Here is a 14,376-nt window from a genome sequence, read left to right on the forward strand (position 1 = left end):
CAATGTTGGCTGAGGAAATCAATAATAATCATTAATCTATATAGAAACCTGCCTATGTATGTCAGAGAGAACTACAATTAATTTATAATGAAGTAGGGGTGCAACAATTAATTGAACATTTTTTAATCAATTATAAAAAGAAATGGATAATTTTCAATCAAATCAATTCATAGTCAATAAATATTTTGGGCATGTCATTATAGTCGACGTTTTTTCTTTCAAGTCAAACAGTTTAAAAAATAGTGAAAATGGACGATCTTGATTTATAAAACATAAAATGTATTATAAAACGTGCTTTCCCAGTTATTTGATTAATCAAAAAAGCAATTGATAGAATAATCACTACGAAAATAATCAATAGGAGCAGCCCTATAATGAATAGCCCCGTTCAATTTTACAATCGTCACAAACACATATAAATGAACCATTTGGTCTCCCTGGTTCTGGTAATAAATGGAAACAATCAAAAAAACACAGAACTTGGACAAGTTCTGGAAGGTTTCAGTTTTCAATTTTACAATTGTATCACCAACCTGGGCAATGTTGGGTACAGCACCGTAGCCCGTGGGAATAGGACAGCCTAGCAGACACAAATCACAGACATGCAAAAGTGTCACTTTTCAGCTACAGTCACCTTTTTGAACCCAAATAGGGCAATTGTGTGACACCTGACCCAAAAGAAAACAACATGTTGTCACCTTTTTCACCTCGGGGCTGTTTGCATGCCTGAAATCAAGCCTTGGCGTCCCAGTCACATTCATCTTGGCGAGACAGAGGTCAGCCACCATGGTGTACTCGGAGAATGTGCTGGTCCCCAAGAAGTACAGCACCGTAGCCCGTGGGAATTGGACAGCCTAGCAGACACAAATCAAGCAATCAAACAATCATATTGTTTTGTTTTTGTCGCTCACCAATGTGGAATTTGGCGACCAGTGGACCAGTGCTCTCCACTCGACCAACACCCTCATGGCCTAGGATGATTGGGAAATTGGTTGTTGGGTCATGCAGCGCTTTGTAATCCAGACTGCACACGCTCGTGCTTAAGACCTGAAAAGCTTTTTTTTTTCTTTTCCCCTTTTCTTTTTCTACAAGCTCGATTGTTAATGTGTCCAACTGTATATTGCTGTTGTACTCTGCCTATACATTACCTCATTAAGATATGTTAATTAATAGTAGTAGAAAATAATCAATAGGAGCAGCCCTATAATGAATAGCCCCGTTCAATTTTACAATCGTCACAAACACATATAAATGAACCATTTGGTCTCCCTGGTTCTGGTAATAAATGGAAACGATCAAAAAACACACAACTTCAACAAGTTCTGGAAGGTTTCAGTTTTCAATTTTACAATTGTATCACCAACCTGGGCAATGTTTGGTACAGCACCGTAGCCCGTGGGAATAGGACAGCCTAGCAGACACAAATCAAGCCTTGGCGTCCCAGTCACATTCATCTTGGCGAGACAGAGGTCAGCCACCATGGTGTACTCGGAGAATGTGCTGGTCCCCAAGAAGTACAGCACCGTAGCCCGTGGGAATTGGACAGCCTAGCAGACACAAATCAAGTAATCAAACAATCATATTGTTTTGTTTTTGTCGCTCACCAATGTGGAATTTGGCGACCAGTGGACCAGTGCTCTCCACTCGACCAACACCCTCATGGCCTAGGATGACTGGGAAATTGGTTGTTGGGTCATGCAGCGCTTTGTAATCCAGACTGCACACGCTCGTGCTTTATTGTTGAGCAGAAACATGTGTGAAGCCGTCTTCATCATCAAAACAAACTTTAGGTTTGTTAAAAAAATAAGGTGCATTTATATATTCATACACTCTGAGTTACAGACGAGTTAAGGGTTCCATTTTGGAACCCCCTCAAGAAACCCTGAGGCTCACAAGGACCCCACTTTTGAGAACCCACTGCACTAGATTGAAAGCTAGTAGCTAGTGGTGTATCTGACAAAACAGAGGTAATAACGGAAAAAAAGAGGAAAAAAAGCAGTCTCAGACTTTATAGTACTTTGCAACTTGAAGAAAAAGCAAACGAAAAATATTGTCAAAAAGAAAGCAACCTGTGATTCCCATCAGAAGACATTAAGACAGAGACCAGAGACCAACTGGCCTATACTGCTGACTTGGGGCCTCAGCATAAGAACTAAACAGAAAGGAAATACATTAGTGTGGCACGGTCTCATACATTGGATTAAAATACATTTCTTAGTATCACTCACCGGTAATAGACCTTGATACTTGTATAGGCGACCGGGGGTTTCACGCAACATAATAGAAGGACCAGAATTAAACCCAACACGAGGGCTGATGGTCAGGGGTGAAACTACACCCAGGCAAAGCAGCAGCGTGTTCCTCTTCACCAAGCCCTAGAAACACAAGCGGCAGCTGTTAGCCTACCATTTAATAGTGCTCCACTGAAGATCATTGCCACAATGTAAAGAGAGTAAACCTACCATGCATTCCAAGGGCAAAGCGCACATTTCGCCATGCCCGCAGGCACAGTTGTGTGTGGTTCAGTCACACACACCCAGCTAGGGGTTGACAACCCGAGGGGGGACGTGCTCTCCGTGGGGAGACAGACAGTTGCACACAGGGACTAAACGACATAAAACAAACTGTCAAGTTCATGACCACATACTATACACTGCAGGCACTTGCTAAACAATAGGGAAACATACAGTACCTGCGCTGATGCATAGTGGACAAACAACTGAAGCCCAACAGGCCAGCTTTGTTTGAGGAAGTTAGTCAGTCAGTGAGTGAGGACACGCACACGCCGGTGACAAGCATGGCACCGGCACTGAAGCCCAACGGGCCAGCTTTAGAACCCGGTCAGTGAGGACACGCACACAAATGAGAGGCGACAGCGCACAAGGGCAGAGTGTATGCTGCTTATGTACTTCAGGTAATCAGCCCACTGATTAGTGGGAGGAGGATGGGCCATGGACGCGTGCTCAGGACTCCACCGCACACTGGTCAAAGGCAGCGCTCCTTGAACTCTTGCACACGCCATGGGCAGAGTGGGAGACAACGCCCATCCTGCTACACATGGTTTGGTGCGAGTGTGTGCCTGAAGTTAGCCCACGGGCGTCTCCTTTTTCTATAGTCTATCTACATATTTGACTTTCTGAGCACCTTGCATTCACCTGGGCTGGAGTTCTCTACTAAACAATGTGAGGTCCTGGTATATCTTATTTTTGCCCCTATACTATAGCTAAATATTGGGAGATATACACTCAACTACTCAGACTTATTGCTGTTTTACAATGCTGTATTATTTATCATTTTGTAGTAGTTTTGATGACACTTATTGTCATGACTGCTCAAGGGCTCTAACAAGAATGAGAGATGTACACAAAAAACAGCCAGCAAAAGAAAATGTGTTTCAAAAACTACACTGAAAAATAATACAAGTTTGAGTGTGAAATGATGGTCAAGTCAGTGGTGTAAAGTGAGACAAGGGATGCTAAGGTTCAAGTGGTTCAAGTCAACAAAAACGAGTTCCTATCACAAAAATATTTGGTAAACCCCCTGTAGTAACTCTGAGGATCCCTTCGGAGTCCCGGACCCCCTGTTGAAGACCTATGCCCTAGACAAAATTGGGGTCCACTCATAATTCCGACGTCCCATTATTATATTCCGACCGTTAGGTTAGTGTGTTTGACGGTGATTTTTCCCCCGTTTTTATCAAGTATTACTATTTACAGAGGTGTGAAGTAACTAAGTATATTTACTCAAGTACTGTACTTAAGTAAAAATGTTGAGGTATTTTTACTTTACTTGAGTATCTCCAATTTTCAGTACTTTTACTTCTACTCCACTACAAATATTGTACTTTTACTCCACTACATTTATTTGAAAACTTTAGTTACTAGTTACTTTGCATATTTTCATTATTATTACAAAACGTAGGCTACATTAACCACTTCAGCACTTTATGTACTTCAAGTTCAGGCTTCAGCAATTTGAAAATATAGCTGATACAAGGCCTTGCGATGTGCGTTGTGAGCTTGTAGATCTGCTATTTCTACATTCACATTTTGAAAACTTGTGAAATGGGACATTCTGCACAATTAGTAGGCCTACTCTACTTTTGGTACTTCAAGTACATTTAATTTGATACAAATACTTTTGTACTTTTACTCAAGTAAATTTTGAATTCCGGACTTTTTACTTGTAACAGAGTATTTCTACATTATTGATACTTTTACAAAATGTGAGTACTTTTTCCACCGCTGACTATTTGCCATAATGGTAAAGTTAGCCCTGAAACATGACTGTCATACCATGACAGTCATGGTGCCGAGTCCCCCTGGTCTAAAGTTGTGTTCGATTTTTTCACATTGCCATCTCTCACATAAACATAAAGGTTCAGATTTCAAATATAAAGTGCTTACCACCGAGCCACGGATGTTACAAGGCGATGCGGACCGCGATGAGTACCCGTATCTCCCGTATTGTTCAATAAAAAGGATTTTAAATCCCATCGCCGGCCATTTTCTCCAAATTGTCTCCGATACTTTCAACCATGCGACACTAATGGTTGGAAGGTGTATTGCACCCTGATACATTACAACAAAAAAAAAAAAGAAAAAGAAAATGGCGGGCGATGGGATTAAAATGCTTTTTATTGAACAATACGGGAGATACGGGTACTCATCGCGGTCCGCATCGCCTTGTAACATCCGTGGCTCGGTGGTAAGCACTTTATATTTCAAATCTGAACGTTTATGTTTATGTGAGAGATGGCAATGTGAAAAAATCGAACACAACTTTAGACCAGGGGGACTCGGCACCGTGAACCATGGCTATGGTAAAGTAAACTCCAGCGTGCCAAGGTCCTCCTCCAAGATGACTCGCGTGCACGACACGTGCCCGACAAAGCACGCACGTGTGGTCTGGTCTCCCGATGCGCGTGCCCGTGGTGGTGGCTAGCAGCCAGTTCCCTGTTGAAGCCATTTTGATTGTTGCTTTAAGCTAGTGTAAAAACGCTGCTTTCTGGGAAAGACGGAAAAGGTGGGAATATTAGAGCAACCGTATTTAAAGCGGCTTTTCTATCTATAAGCTCGTAAAGAAGTGAAGCTGTAACAATAACACTGTCTTCTGTTGAGAACATTGGATCTAACAAACCTCTTGTTGCTAAACGGTAGAGTTATTTGATGCTGTAGCTTAGCATTTAGCTTAGCCATCCCCTTCCTTTTAGCCTGGGAGACGTCTTGTCAACAGGCGGGTTCGAGGCCCTGATTTCTAGTCTAACAGGAGGCTAATATTGACTTAACGCACACATTATTATCAACATTAACCGAATGCCTGGTGGTTTCTATTTTCATTTCAAGAAGCTGGCGGAAATGGATGCTAAATTATGCTAATGTTAGCTGTTTAGCTAGGTTGGTGTTGTCGGCTAAATTTTTGTGTTTGCTTTTTTTTGGTTGGTGTTGTTGAAGCTGCTGCTGTAGCTAGTGGCAGCTGTCCTCTGACTGCTTTAACGTTGTTGTGTGTTTAAAAATAAAGACCCTGTTTGTTGTGTTGTGTTTTTGCCTCTCAGGGCATTGGAGACAGAGATCATGTGGGACCAGGGAGGAGGACAGCAGCCCTGGCCGCAGTGGCCTCTCAGCCAGCAGCAGTGGATGCAGTCCTTCTCACACCAGCAAGATCCAGGTCAGTGAATAACTAACTAACTAGGACTAATGGTTTTAAACAGAGCCGTGTAGGTAATATATGTATACATTTTACTTTTATTTTAATCTTTAAATGTTTTATTTTACTGTTCTGAATTATTTGCTTTCATTTGCCTTATTCTGAATAAACATTTCAAATAAAAAAAAAACATTTTCTTTTAAAATGTCATCAAATTAATTAAAAATCTGCATCAAAATATACTTAAAGTACCATAAGTGAAAGTGCTCATTGTGCAGAATGTCCCATTTCACAATTTCAAAATGTATTAAAAATCTTTTGAAAATAGCCGATCTACAAACTCAAAATGTGACGCGATGCGAGTTGTAGATATGCTATTTTCAAATGGCGGAAATATATATACGTGTTGGTGTGTTTTGTAATAATGATGAAAATTCTACAAAGAAGTAACTAGAAACTAAAGTTTTCATATAATTGTAGTGGAGTAAAAGTACAATATTGTCCTCTGAGGTTTAGTGGGGTAGAAGTAAAAGTATTACATTGTAAATACTGAGGAAAGTAAAAATACCTAAACATTGTACTTAAGTACAGTTCTTGAGTACATGTACTTAGTTACTTTGCACCACTGGTGAATAACAGATCCACTCATATTTTAGCTGGATACATTTTTTTAAAATCAGAACTGGTTTGAGGCAGCCTTAGCCAGCCTTTGATAATAATAGCAAAATAGTTGCAGTTCTAAACCTGTTTGACTTGTTTCTTCTTACACCAGGTCAAGTGGACTGGGCAGCACTGGCTCAGGCGTGGATTGCACAAAAAGAGTCAACGGGACCGGAACAGCAGAACCTCCAACCCAACGGTCAAGATATCCCAGGCCTAGACCCTATTCCACAGAACAACCATGGAGCCTTCCAGAGTGACCCATCTTTTGGCAGAATGTGGCAGCCTGGTACACAATTAATATAAATAATCAGTGATCTATTAGTCGCTCTGGTTAGATATCTAAATCAACAACCGAAATTATCTGTTCGTCAGTAGCCTTGGATCAAGACTATGATATATGTATTTTATCGAGTCTGACTTTTGCCTTCGTCTTGGTCTCTACCCCTCTGGACATCCGCGCGGAAAGCCTTTACTTCTCCGTACATGTACAAAAGAAAACATATAAAGTGCTAACCCTGAAGCCACAATTTGTTAACTCGACATTAGGAACCTGCGTATGAGTCTGTATTTTTCAATAGATATGCGTTTTAATCCCGTCTGTGCCTGAACGCCATTTAATTCCTTGTTTACAACCTGTTTACATCGAGTGTAGATGCGCCCCGCCACCACCACCCATTGAGGAATACAGAGAACTTCCGACAGAATCCGATTTTTCCACGTAAGTAAAGACTCGATAATATACAGCTATGATCGTCTTGATCCAAGGCTAGTTCGGCAGCATTCTCACTTGCAATTACACATTCAGTATTATTAACTTAAACTTCCGTTCTCACAGAAAAACATGAATGAGCCTTTGACATTTATTTTGGCTTTTGTCCATCGTCCACAGAATGGGGAATGCACGGCCAACCCCCTCCTCCGCCTCCCCCGGACCAGGCCTGGATCCCGCCAGCGTCGGTACCGATGGACGTGGTGAACCCCAACGAGGACAGCAACAGCCAGGACAGCATAGATTTCACCTCTGACGCCCACCATGGGGTTTACCCCCAGAACAGCCATGGGTATGGGGCTCAGCCCGACAGCTACGCCATGGCCCCCTTGGCCATGAACCAGTTTGATTATCAGGTATGCAGATGTCCCAGTAGGATTTGTTGACGAGTTAGCGTTTTTAAGTGTGCCAACCAAGTAAAAGGAGAAGGTGGGATCCGTAGAAACTGTGCTGATTGCCAGAATCTAGGCGCCTTCTAGAACAGTCAGGGCTTTCTTGATGCCTTGCAGAGAATGTTCGATTGTTGAAGACCCAGCATGGTTTGGTATGATTTTTATCAGTTAATCTTTGCTTTTTTCTACATTTTAACTTTTTAGACCATTGTGTATTGGATAAAGATTTACCTGCCTTGTTCTTGAAAAGACGCCAACATCACCACATCCTGTAAATGCCATTTGGTGGCAATTTGCAGAGTCAGTTGTGTAATTGGTTTGAACGCTAACTTTAAATGTGTGTTCTACCATTCTTCAGCATGGCATTGGCGCCGCTGCAAATTATGGCCCCAGTCCCGCTGGCTTCCATCCCCCATACTGGCAGGGCCCCCCTCAGAATAGACGAGACAACAGAGCCCCTGGATTCAGGGAGCGGCCCAGATCCCCAATCCAGCTCCCTGTCAAACAGGAGGCCCCAGCAACACTAGGTGAGTGTGCCCTCTTTGAACCGTCAGGAGGGCAGTGACCTATAGTAACTGCCGTTCTGTCTTTTCCACTCAGTTTGTTATTCTTATATGGGTATTTCACTTAAAAACGTTGTTTAGACATTTTGATCAGACACGCCCCCCTCCTGTTTAAGCCCATTCAACTTCAGATTCCACGTTAACCATGTTATTAGACTCATTGAAAAACACACAGTCCTTGTTCTGGTGTCTGATATTGTACAATAATAATAATAATAATAATAATAATGAATTGAATTATAGCGCTTTTCCAAGTGCTCAAAGCGCTTTAAAATGGTTCATTCATTCATACAGGGGTGTTCAGTAATGCATGAGGAGATGATTACTTTTGTATTTGATGTAGTTTATATAGCTAAATCGGCCCCCTTCAGTTCTAAATTGTCCTCTGCGCCCTTGTATCCAAGTAGCTGTAAACATGGTGGGAAACATCCAGATGGTTAGAAAGTGGGTCATCATGATGAAACTGATAAAAAAAGCAGTCTAGAAGTAGGAATAAGTGATTGTCAGAAACCTTTTCTTCTGTGTTTACAATTAAACACGACGCCAAAATGTAGATCTCTTACTCTGACCTTTTACGTTTGCCTTCAGATGCTGTGAAAAGGCGCACACTGCCTGCATGGATACGAGAGGGCCTTGAGAAAGTGGAGAGGGAGAAGCAGAAGAAACTCGAGCGAGAGAGAATGGAGAAGGAACGCATCATATCGGGAAAAGATGAACGCCTTGAGGAGGAGGATGAGGAGGATGACGACGGAGGGGGTGAGCCCCGCGTACCCCGCAGGAGTAAATTTGTAAGTTACCCGAGGCCATCCCGTATTTTAAGTCACAATAGCTACTTTTCTTTTACAAGTTCTGTGTGCCTACGACGTATTTCATTGAATGGAGTTCCTGCATTAATCTGCTATTAGGACAGTGACGATGAGGAGGGGAATGACGAAGAACACGAGGAAAAGGCCTCCCTTAAGAAGGAGTTTGTCAGCCGGAGCCCATCTCCTCCCTTGGAGGACAGCGAACCGGAGATGACCGAGGAGGAAAGAGAGTTCCAACTGGTCAGTGTCCCTGTCTTTGAGCAAATGGCTCATAATGTACTTTTCGTGGCCGTTGTTTTGCCCTGAATGATTAACCCATTAAAACGGGGAACGCATCTGTGTAACCACTTAAACCATTATTTTATACTTTGGCTATTCAAAAATAGCAGATATACAAGCGAAAAAGTGCGGCACAGAGTGCCACGCTACGAGCTTTTAGATCTGCAACTTTTTTTTTAAATCATGAAAATTTTGCAGTTGCAAATCTTTGAATATATATATTTTAAAGCAAACATTTTAAACTAAAATCTTTGCTTCTGGGGATTCTACAAATGTCTTCTAAATCCTAACGGTTAAAAATAATTATCTAGCTATATATCAGTGGTTCTCAAACCTTGTCAAGGACCACCCAAAATGATATGTATTTGTCCGGAACCCCCCTTCTAAAGATATTTTGTTCCAGGGACCCCCAGAAGCAAAGATTTGAGTTAAAATTGTATATATATATCAAAAGATTTGCACATTTTCACGATTATCTTTTCCAAAAATAGCAGATCTAAAATCTAAAATGACACAGATGCGTTCTCGGATTGAATGGGTTAAAAGCATTGGCCTGGACTGCTGGCGTTGCAGTCCAGGCATCTAGGCTCAGTGTAGCCTGACAGCTAACGCAGGTTCGAGTCTCGATCCCGACGGCCTTTGCTGTATGTCACTCCCCATCTCTCTCCCCCATTTCCTGTCAGCCTACTGTCCTGTTGATAAAATAAAAGCATTGTGCTGACTTTCTCTCTTTGGCCGCCCCCCCGCCCTCTCTCCCCAGATGTTCCTGACTAAAACGCTGCTGACCGAAATCTTGCTAGAAGTCACAAATGAAGAGATCCAGCATGTGGCCAGAGACGCGCACCGCAAGGCCACCAAAGGTCTGCTCTTGTTTTCTACAGCTCATCCATCATCTGTGCCTGACACCAAGACATTGTGTTTAAGTCTGAAGAGAATCCATTCTGTGTTTGATAAGTCTCTAAAATGGACTCAATTGTGCCCTGTTAACCAGGCTAATTGAGAGGCACACTTGGGAATATCATGTCTGATTATGGTATGCTTTCTCAACCATTCTCTGCTAATGCATCGGAAGGAAAGAGCAGAGCAGGGTGTTTTTAAGAGCACAATGAAAAAAGGAAAAGAGAACCTTTTGGTTCCTTTTGGTTCCTTGGCTTTATGGGACCACTTGACTGGCTGTAAGTCTGACTAGCGTCTCACCAGTGACTCTATGATCACCTCCCGCCTATAGATGCACAGGTTCTTGCTCCGTTGAAGTGACAGTGCATTAGTACAGAGTGGTTTCTATCACTCCTGTCCGACTGTTTGACTTGGATTGTGTGGCAAACCGCTTGTTTGTTAACCCTCTCTCTTCTCTCCATTTTTTTCTCCTCTTGTTATCAAAGACAGCTCTTGTGAATAGTGCGTTTTCTGTGACCTCCCTACTCTAGCGACTCTCTTGCCTTTGAGAAAGTGGTGGTGGCTGTATGTGTTTTAACATGTTGTTCCTGTTGTTGATGTGAATCAAAGCTCCTGCAAAACAGCTGGCACGGTCAAGTGCATTGGCTTCTCTGACTGGTCTCAGTGAGTATCCCATTTCTGTTACTGGGAAGGGCACGAGGGTTGGACAATGGGTGGTGGGTGGGTGGGTGGGTAAGACAGGTTGAAAATTAGTCTCGTTGCAGCTGTAGTTTTGAGATTGGGGCAGAGTTGACAGCGTCAATGATTCCGCTGGGTTTTTGGACTTCACTGATAGAAGCATGCTCTCTCATAGAAATATTAAGTAGATGTCTATTTTGAAGGGTTGATGAATTAGAAATATGCACAGCTCTGTTTGAGATGGAGGAGAATGAGCGTGCAGTTTGAGTATTATGATTTTGGTCCCTTCTTATCTCAATAATCGGGGGGCTCTGTTGTGGCAGGCGGGCTTGGTGATTACGGTTCGGACGAGAGCGAGGATGAGGATGACCATAGCGCCCGGGGGTCTGAGTCGTCCGACACAGACGAGGAGGAGCTGCGTCACCGCATCCGTGAGAAGCAGGATGCCTTCCGCCGTAAAGAGAGGGAGACGCAGCAGCTACAGGAGAGACAAGCCCAGGAGGCTTCGATGCTTGCCCGTGGTGAGAGTTGGATGTTGGTTTCTCAGCATGTTCAATGGATTGATATCAAGTCAGTCGTAGATCTGCTATTTTTGAAAAAAGAAAATCGAGCAAATCCTTGAACATACTGTATATACATTCTTAACTCAAATCTTCGCTTCTGAGATGGGTGGGGAGGAGGCGGGGGGGGGTGTCCGTGGACAAATGCATATCATTTTGGGTGGTCCTTGACATGAAAAAAGTTTGAGAACCACTGATATTACAGCACCATAAGTTTAAAAATAAATAAATAATAGGATTTAGAAGACATTTGTAGAATCCCCAGAAGCAAAGATTTGAGTTAAAAAATGTTCGCTTTAAAAAACACATATATTAAAAGATTTGCAAACATTTTCACGATAAAAAAACGACAACATTGTAGCGCGGCACTTGGTGCCACACTACAAGCTTGTACAACATATCTGCTATTTTTGAATAGCCAAAGTATAAAATAATGGTTAAAGTGGTTACACAAATGCGTTCCTGTTCTTAATGGGTTAAATCAAGTGGAAAATGCAGACACAACCTGGGGGAGAGAATATTAACAAAATAAATACATTTACCTTTTTAGTTACAATGATGCCTCCCATTGTGAGAATCTCTTTTAAATGGAACTTTGGACAGTATATTTGCCGCTAACCAGTTTGTTTTTCTGTGTTCACAGAGGAGATGTCGAAGGAGAGATTGAGCAGAGAAAGTGGGGATTATGACGAGGTTCAGGCAGAGAGTTTACACAAACAGGAAGCTAGGGAGGCGGAGCCTGTGGTAGAGAGGCGTAGGTCCCGTAGCGAGAAGGAGGGCAGCGAGGGCCGGCACTCGGGGCGAGGGAAGGACAAGACAGGGCGAGGTGGCAGTGAGTCCCCGGCCAACGGCCACAGCAGCAGTTCCCGGTCCAGCTCCAGCCGGAGCACCAGTCGCTCCTCTTCCCCTTCCTCCTCGTCCTCGAGCTCCTCCCGTAGTTCTTCGCGGTCCTCCACCCCACGCAGGAAGAGGAGGCGCAGTCGCTCATCCTCCCACAAGGCTCGCGGCCGCCGTAGTCGCAGCCGCAGCTCTCACAGGCGTCACGGCGACCGTAGTAGTGACAAGGTCAGGGACAGGAGGCGCAGTAGCACGGAGCGCTCCGGACGACACAAGAACGGCCGCAGCGCTTCCAGGGAACGCAGGAACCACAGGAGTAGATCCAGGGACAGAGCTAGGGCCAGAGAGAGCCGCAGTCGCAGCAGAGAGAGAGACAGAGACAGGAAGAGGAGTAGGGAACGGAGGGACAGCAGTCACAGTCGGAGTGGCAAACACAAGCAGAGGGTCTCCAGCAAGGACAGGGAGAGGAGGAAAGACCGGAGCCGCAGCCACGACAAAGAAAACAAAGACAAGAAAAAGAAGGATAAAGACAGGGAGAGGGAGAAGGAGAAAGAGTCTGATAAGAAGAAAGACAAGCCAAAACCTAAAGAGAAAGAAAGGGAGAGGGAAAAGGAGAAGGGAAGCAGTGCTGTGGCCGAGGAGAACGGCAAGTCAAAAAAGAGGAGAGAGAGCGACTCTCACACAGACTCTCAGAGTGACAAGCACTCCAGACAGGACAGCAAGGCCAGCAGGAAGGGCTCCGCCAAAGCTAGCAAGAAGCGCTCCGATTCTGAATCTAGTAGGTCCCCAACCCCTGAAGTTAGCAAGGAAAAGAAATCTAAGAAATCCAAACGTAGTCGTTCGAGATCCACGGAAAAATCTCACAAGTCTGGTAAGAAGGCAAGCCGCAAACACAAGTCTAAGTCACGATCAAGGTAGTATTCGTTCTATTCTCTCTCTTTTTCTGTAGTATAATGTCTTTGTTGTATGTCTCTGTATGATTGTTTACAGCAATTCTAGCCTATAACGAATAGCCATTCTAAAACTCAAGGAAAGAGATGTAATTTCATGCAGCCATATTCTATCAATTAATTGCAATCATAGCTATTTCCTCTAACAATTAGATAAGCGTTATTAGGGCTCAAGTCTGATGTATATAGTTTACATGATTTTGCAGTCAGTGTCTATTTCCTAAATCTTTATAATAAGTCTATTGCCTCTGTGCCTTTGTGGAGCCTTCGGTTTTAGTTAATAACTTTGTGTTTATGTTTATCTGGCTGCCCTGCAGTGGATATGATTTAAATGTTAAAATATTAATGAACATGAATGGATATCTGCCAAGGAATCTTAAAAACTCTTAGCACTCTTTATAAGTGCTTTGGCAGGGCTAATTATCCAGAAGTACTAATGAACTGTAGGTTTGTGTGTTGGGGGGGGGGGGTGCGCTTGTATGTGTGTTTGTGTCTGCGTGGCTCGTTGTAACTAGTGCAGTACTAAAGTTTGTCCCACGACTCTCTTTCAGGTCCACGTCTCCTTCCCGCCGCAGCAGGCGCTGAGGAGCACAGAGTGCCTCTTGAACTGTGCGCTTTTTAAATTCCATGAGTTTAACAGGCTTGTCTCATTATAGAGGCAACGGTGTAGGTGAAAATGCCACTCCTACCCCCAACCCCCCCTCTCCCCTGTTCATCTTTGTAAATATGTTATTTTTAAAAGTGAATACTGCGGAAAGAAAGGACACTTTGAATGCTAGTATTTTTTTTTTCTTTCCTTTTTTTGCTTGTAACATTTGTGGACATTTAAAGCTCTGAAGTTGTATCGTTTTAAAACCCATAACAGGAGTGACCGCTTCCAAATCGTGTAAATTGTCCAATAAACTGATTGTACCATGGCTGTTTTCTTTCACGATGCTTGCTATAAAAGATGAAGTTCAAAATAATAAATTGCAAATTAAAAGCTACTAATCAGGTTTCATGTAGGAATTAAGTAAATAAATAACTATGATCAATATTAAGCTATTAAATGCCATTCAAAATACTTGATTCATATTCCAAGGGCACAGTATGCCTGTATAATGATTAAAAGAATATGAATATGATAATATTTTTGTAAACTTAGGGTTTTCTGTATTCACAAAGCATCAACATGATTGGGTATGATGGATTTATGATTTATTTCAGCTAAATGACCTGTAACTTTCACTGTTATCGGATGTTTGGACTTGAGGTTAAAATGGAAACTGATTGAATCACAGGTATAATTCCATGTCCTCAGAGGCTGGGGAATTAACTGCAAGAACAACCATTATTT

General features: G+C 42.9%; 1 protein-coding gene across 2 annotated transcripts; it reads left to right on the forward strand.

Moving 5' to 3' along the window:
* The first annotated feature begins 4,928 nt into the window (after positions 1–4,928).
* Positions 4,929–13,957, forward strand: pnisr (PNN-interacting serine/arginine-rich protein). 2 transcript variants are annotated; one of them, XM_080426615.1, is made up of 13 exons: positions 4,929–5,025; positions 5,555–5,667; positions 6,419–6,595; positions 6,962–7,027; positions 7,199–7,434; positions 7,829–7,997; positions 8,622–8,821; positions 8,939–9,079; positions 9,879–9,978; positions 10,625–10,678; positions 11,017–11,214; positions 11,897–13,004; positions 13,592–13,957. In XM_080426615.1, the coding sequence occupies exons 2-13, from the start codon at positions 5,574–5,576 to the stop codon at positions 13,623–13,625; spliced, it is 2,577 nt and encodes an 858-aa protein (XP_080282741.1). In that variant the 5' UTR covers positions 4,929–5,025; positions 5,555–5,573; the 3' UTR covers positions 13,626–13,957. The 2 variants fall into 2 exon arrangements, with proteins under 2 accessions (XP_080282741.1, XP_080282742.1); XM_080426616.1 differs by lacking the exon at positions 6,962–7,027.
* Positions 13,958–14,376: the final 419 nt, after the last annotated feature.

This window comes from Gymnoscopelus braueri (genome assembly GCF_963280865.1).
Source record: "Gymnoscopelus braueri genome assembly, chromosome: 4".
NCBI classification, from domain to species: domain Eukaryota; kingdom Metazoa; phylum Chordata; class Actinopteri; order Myctophiformes; family Myctophidae; genus Gymnoscopelus; species Gymnoscopelus braueri.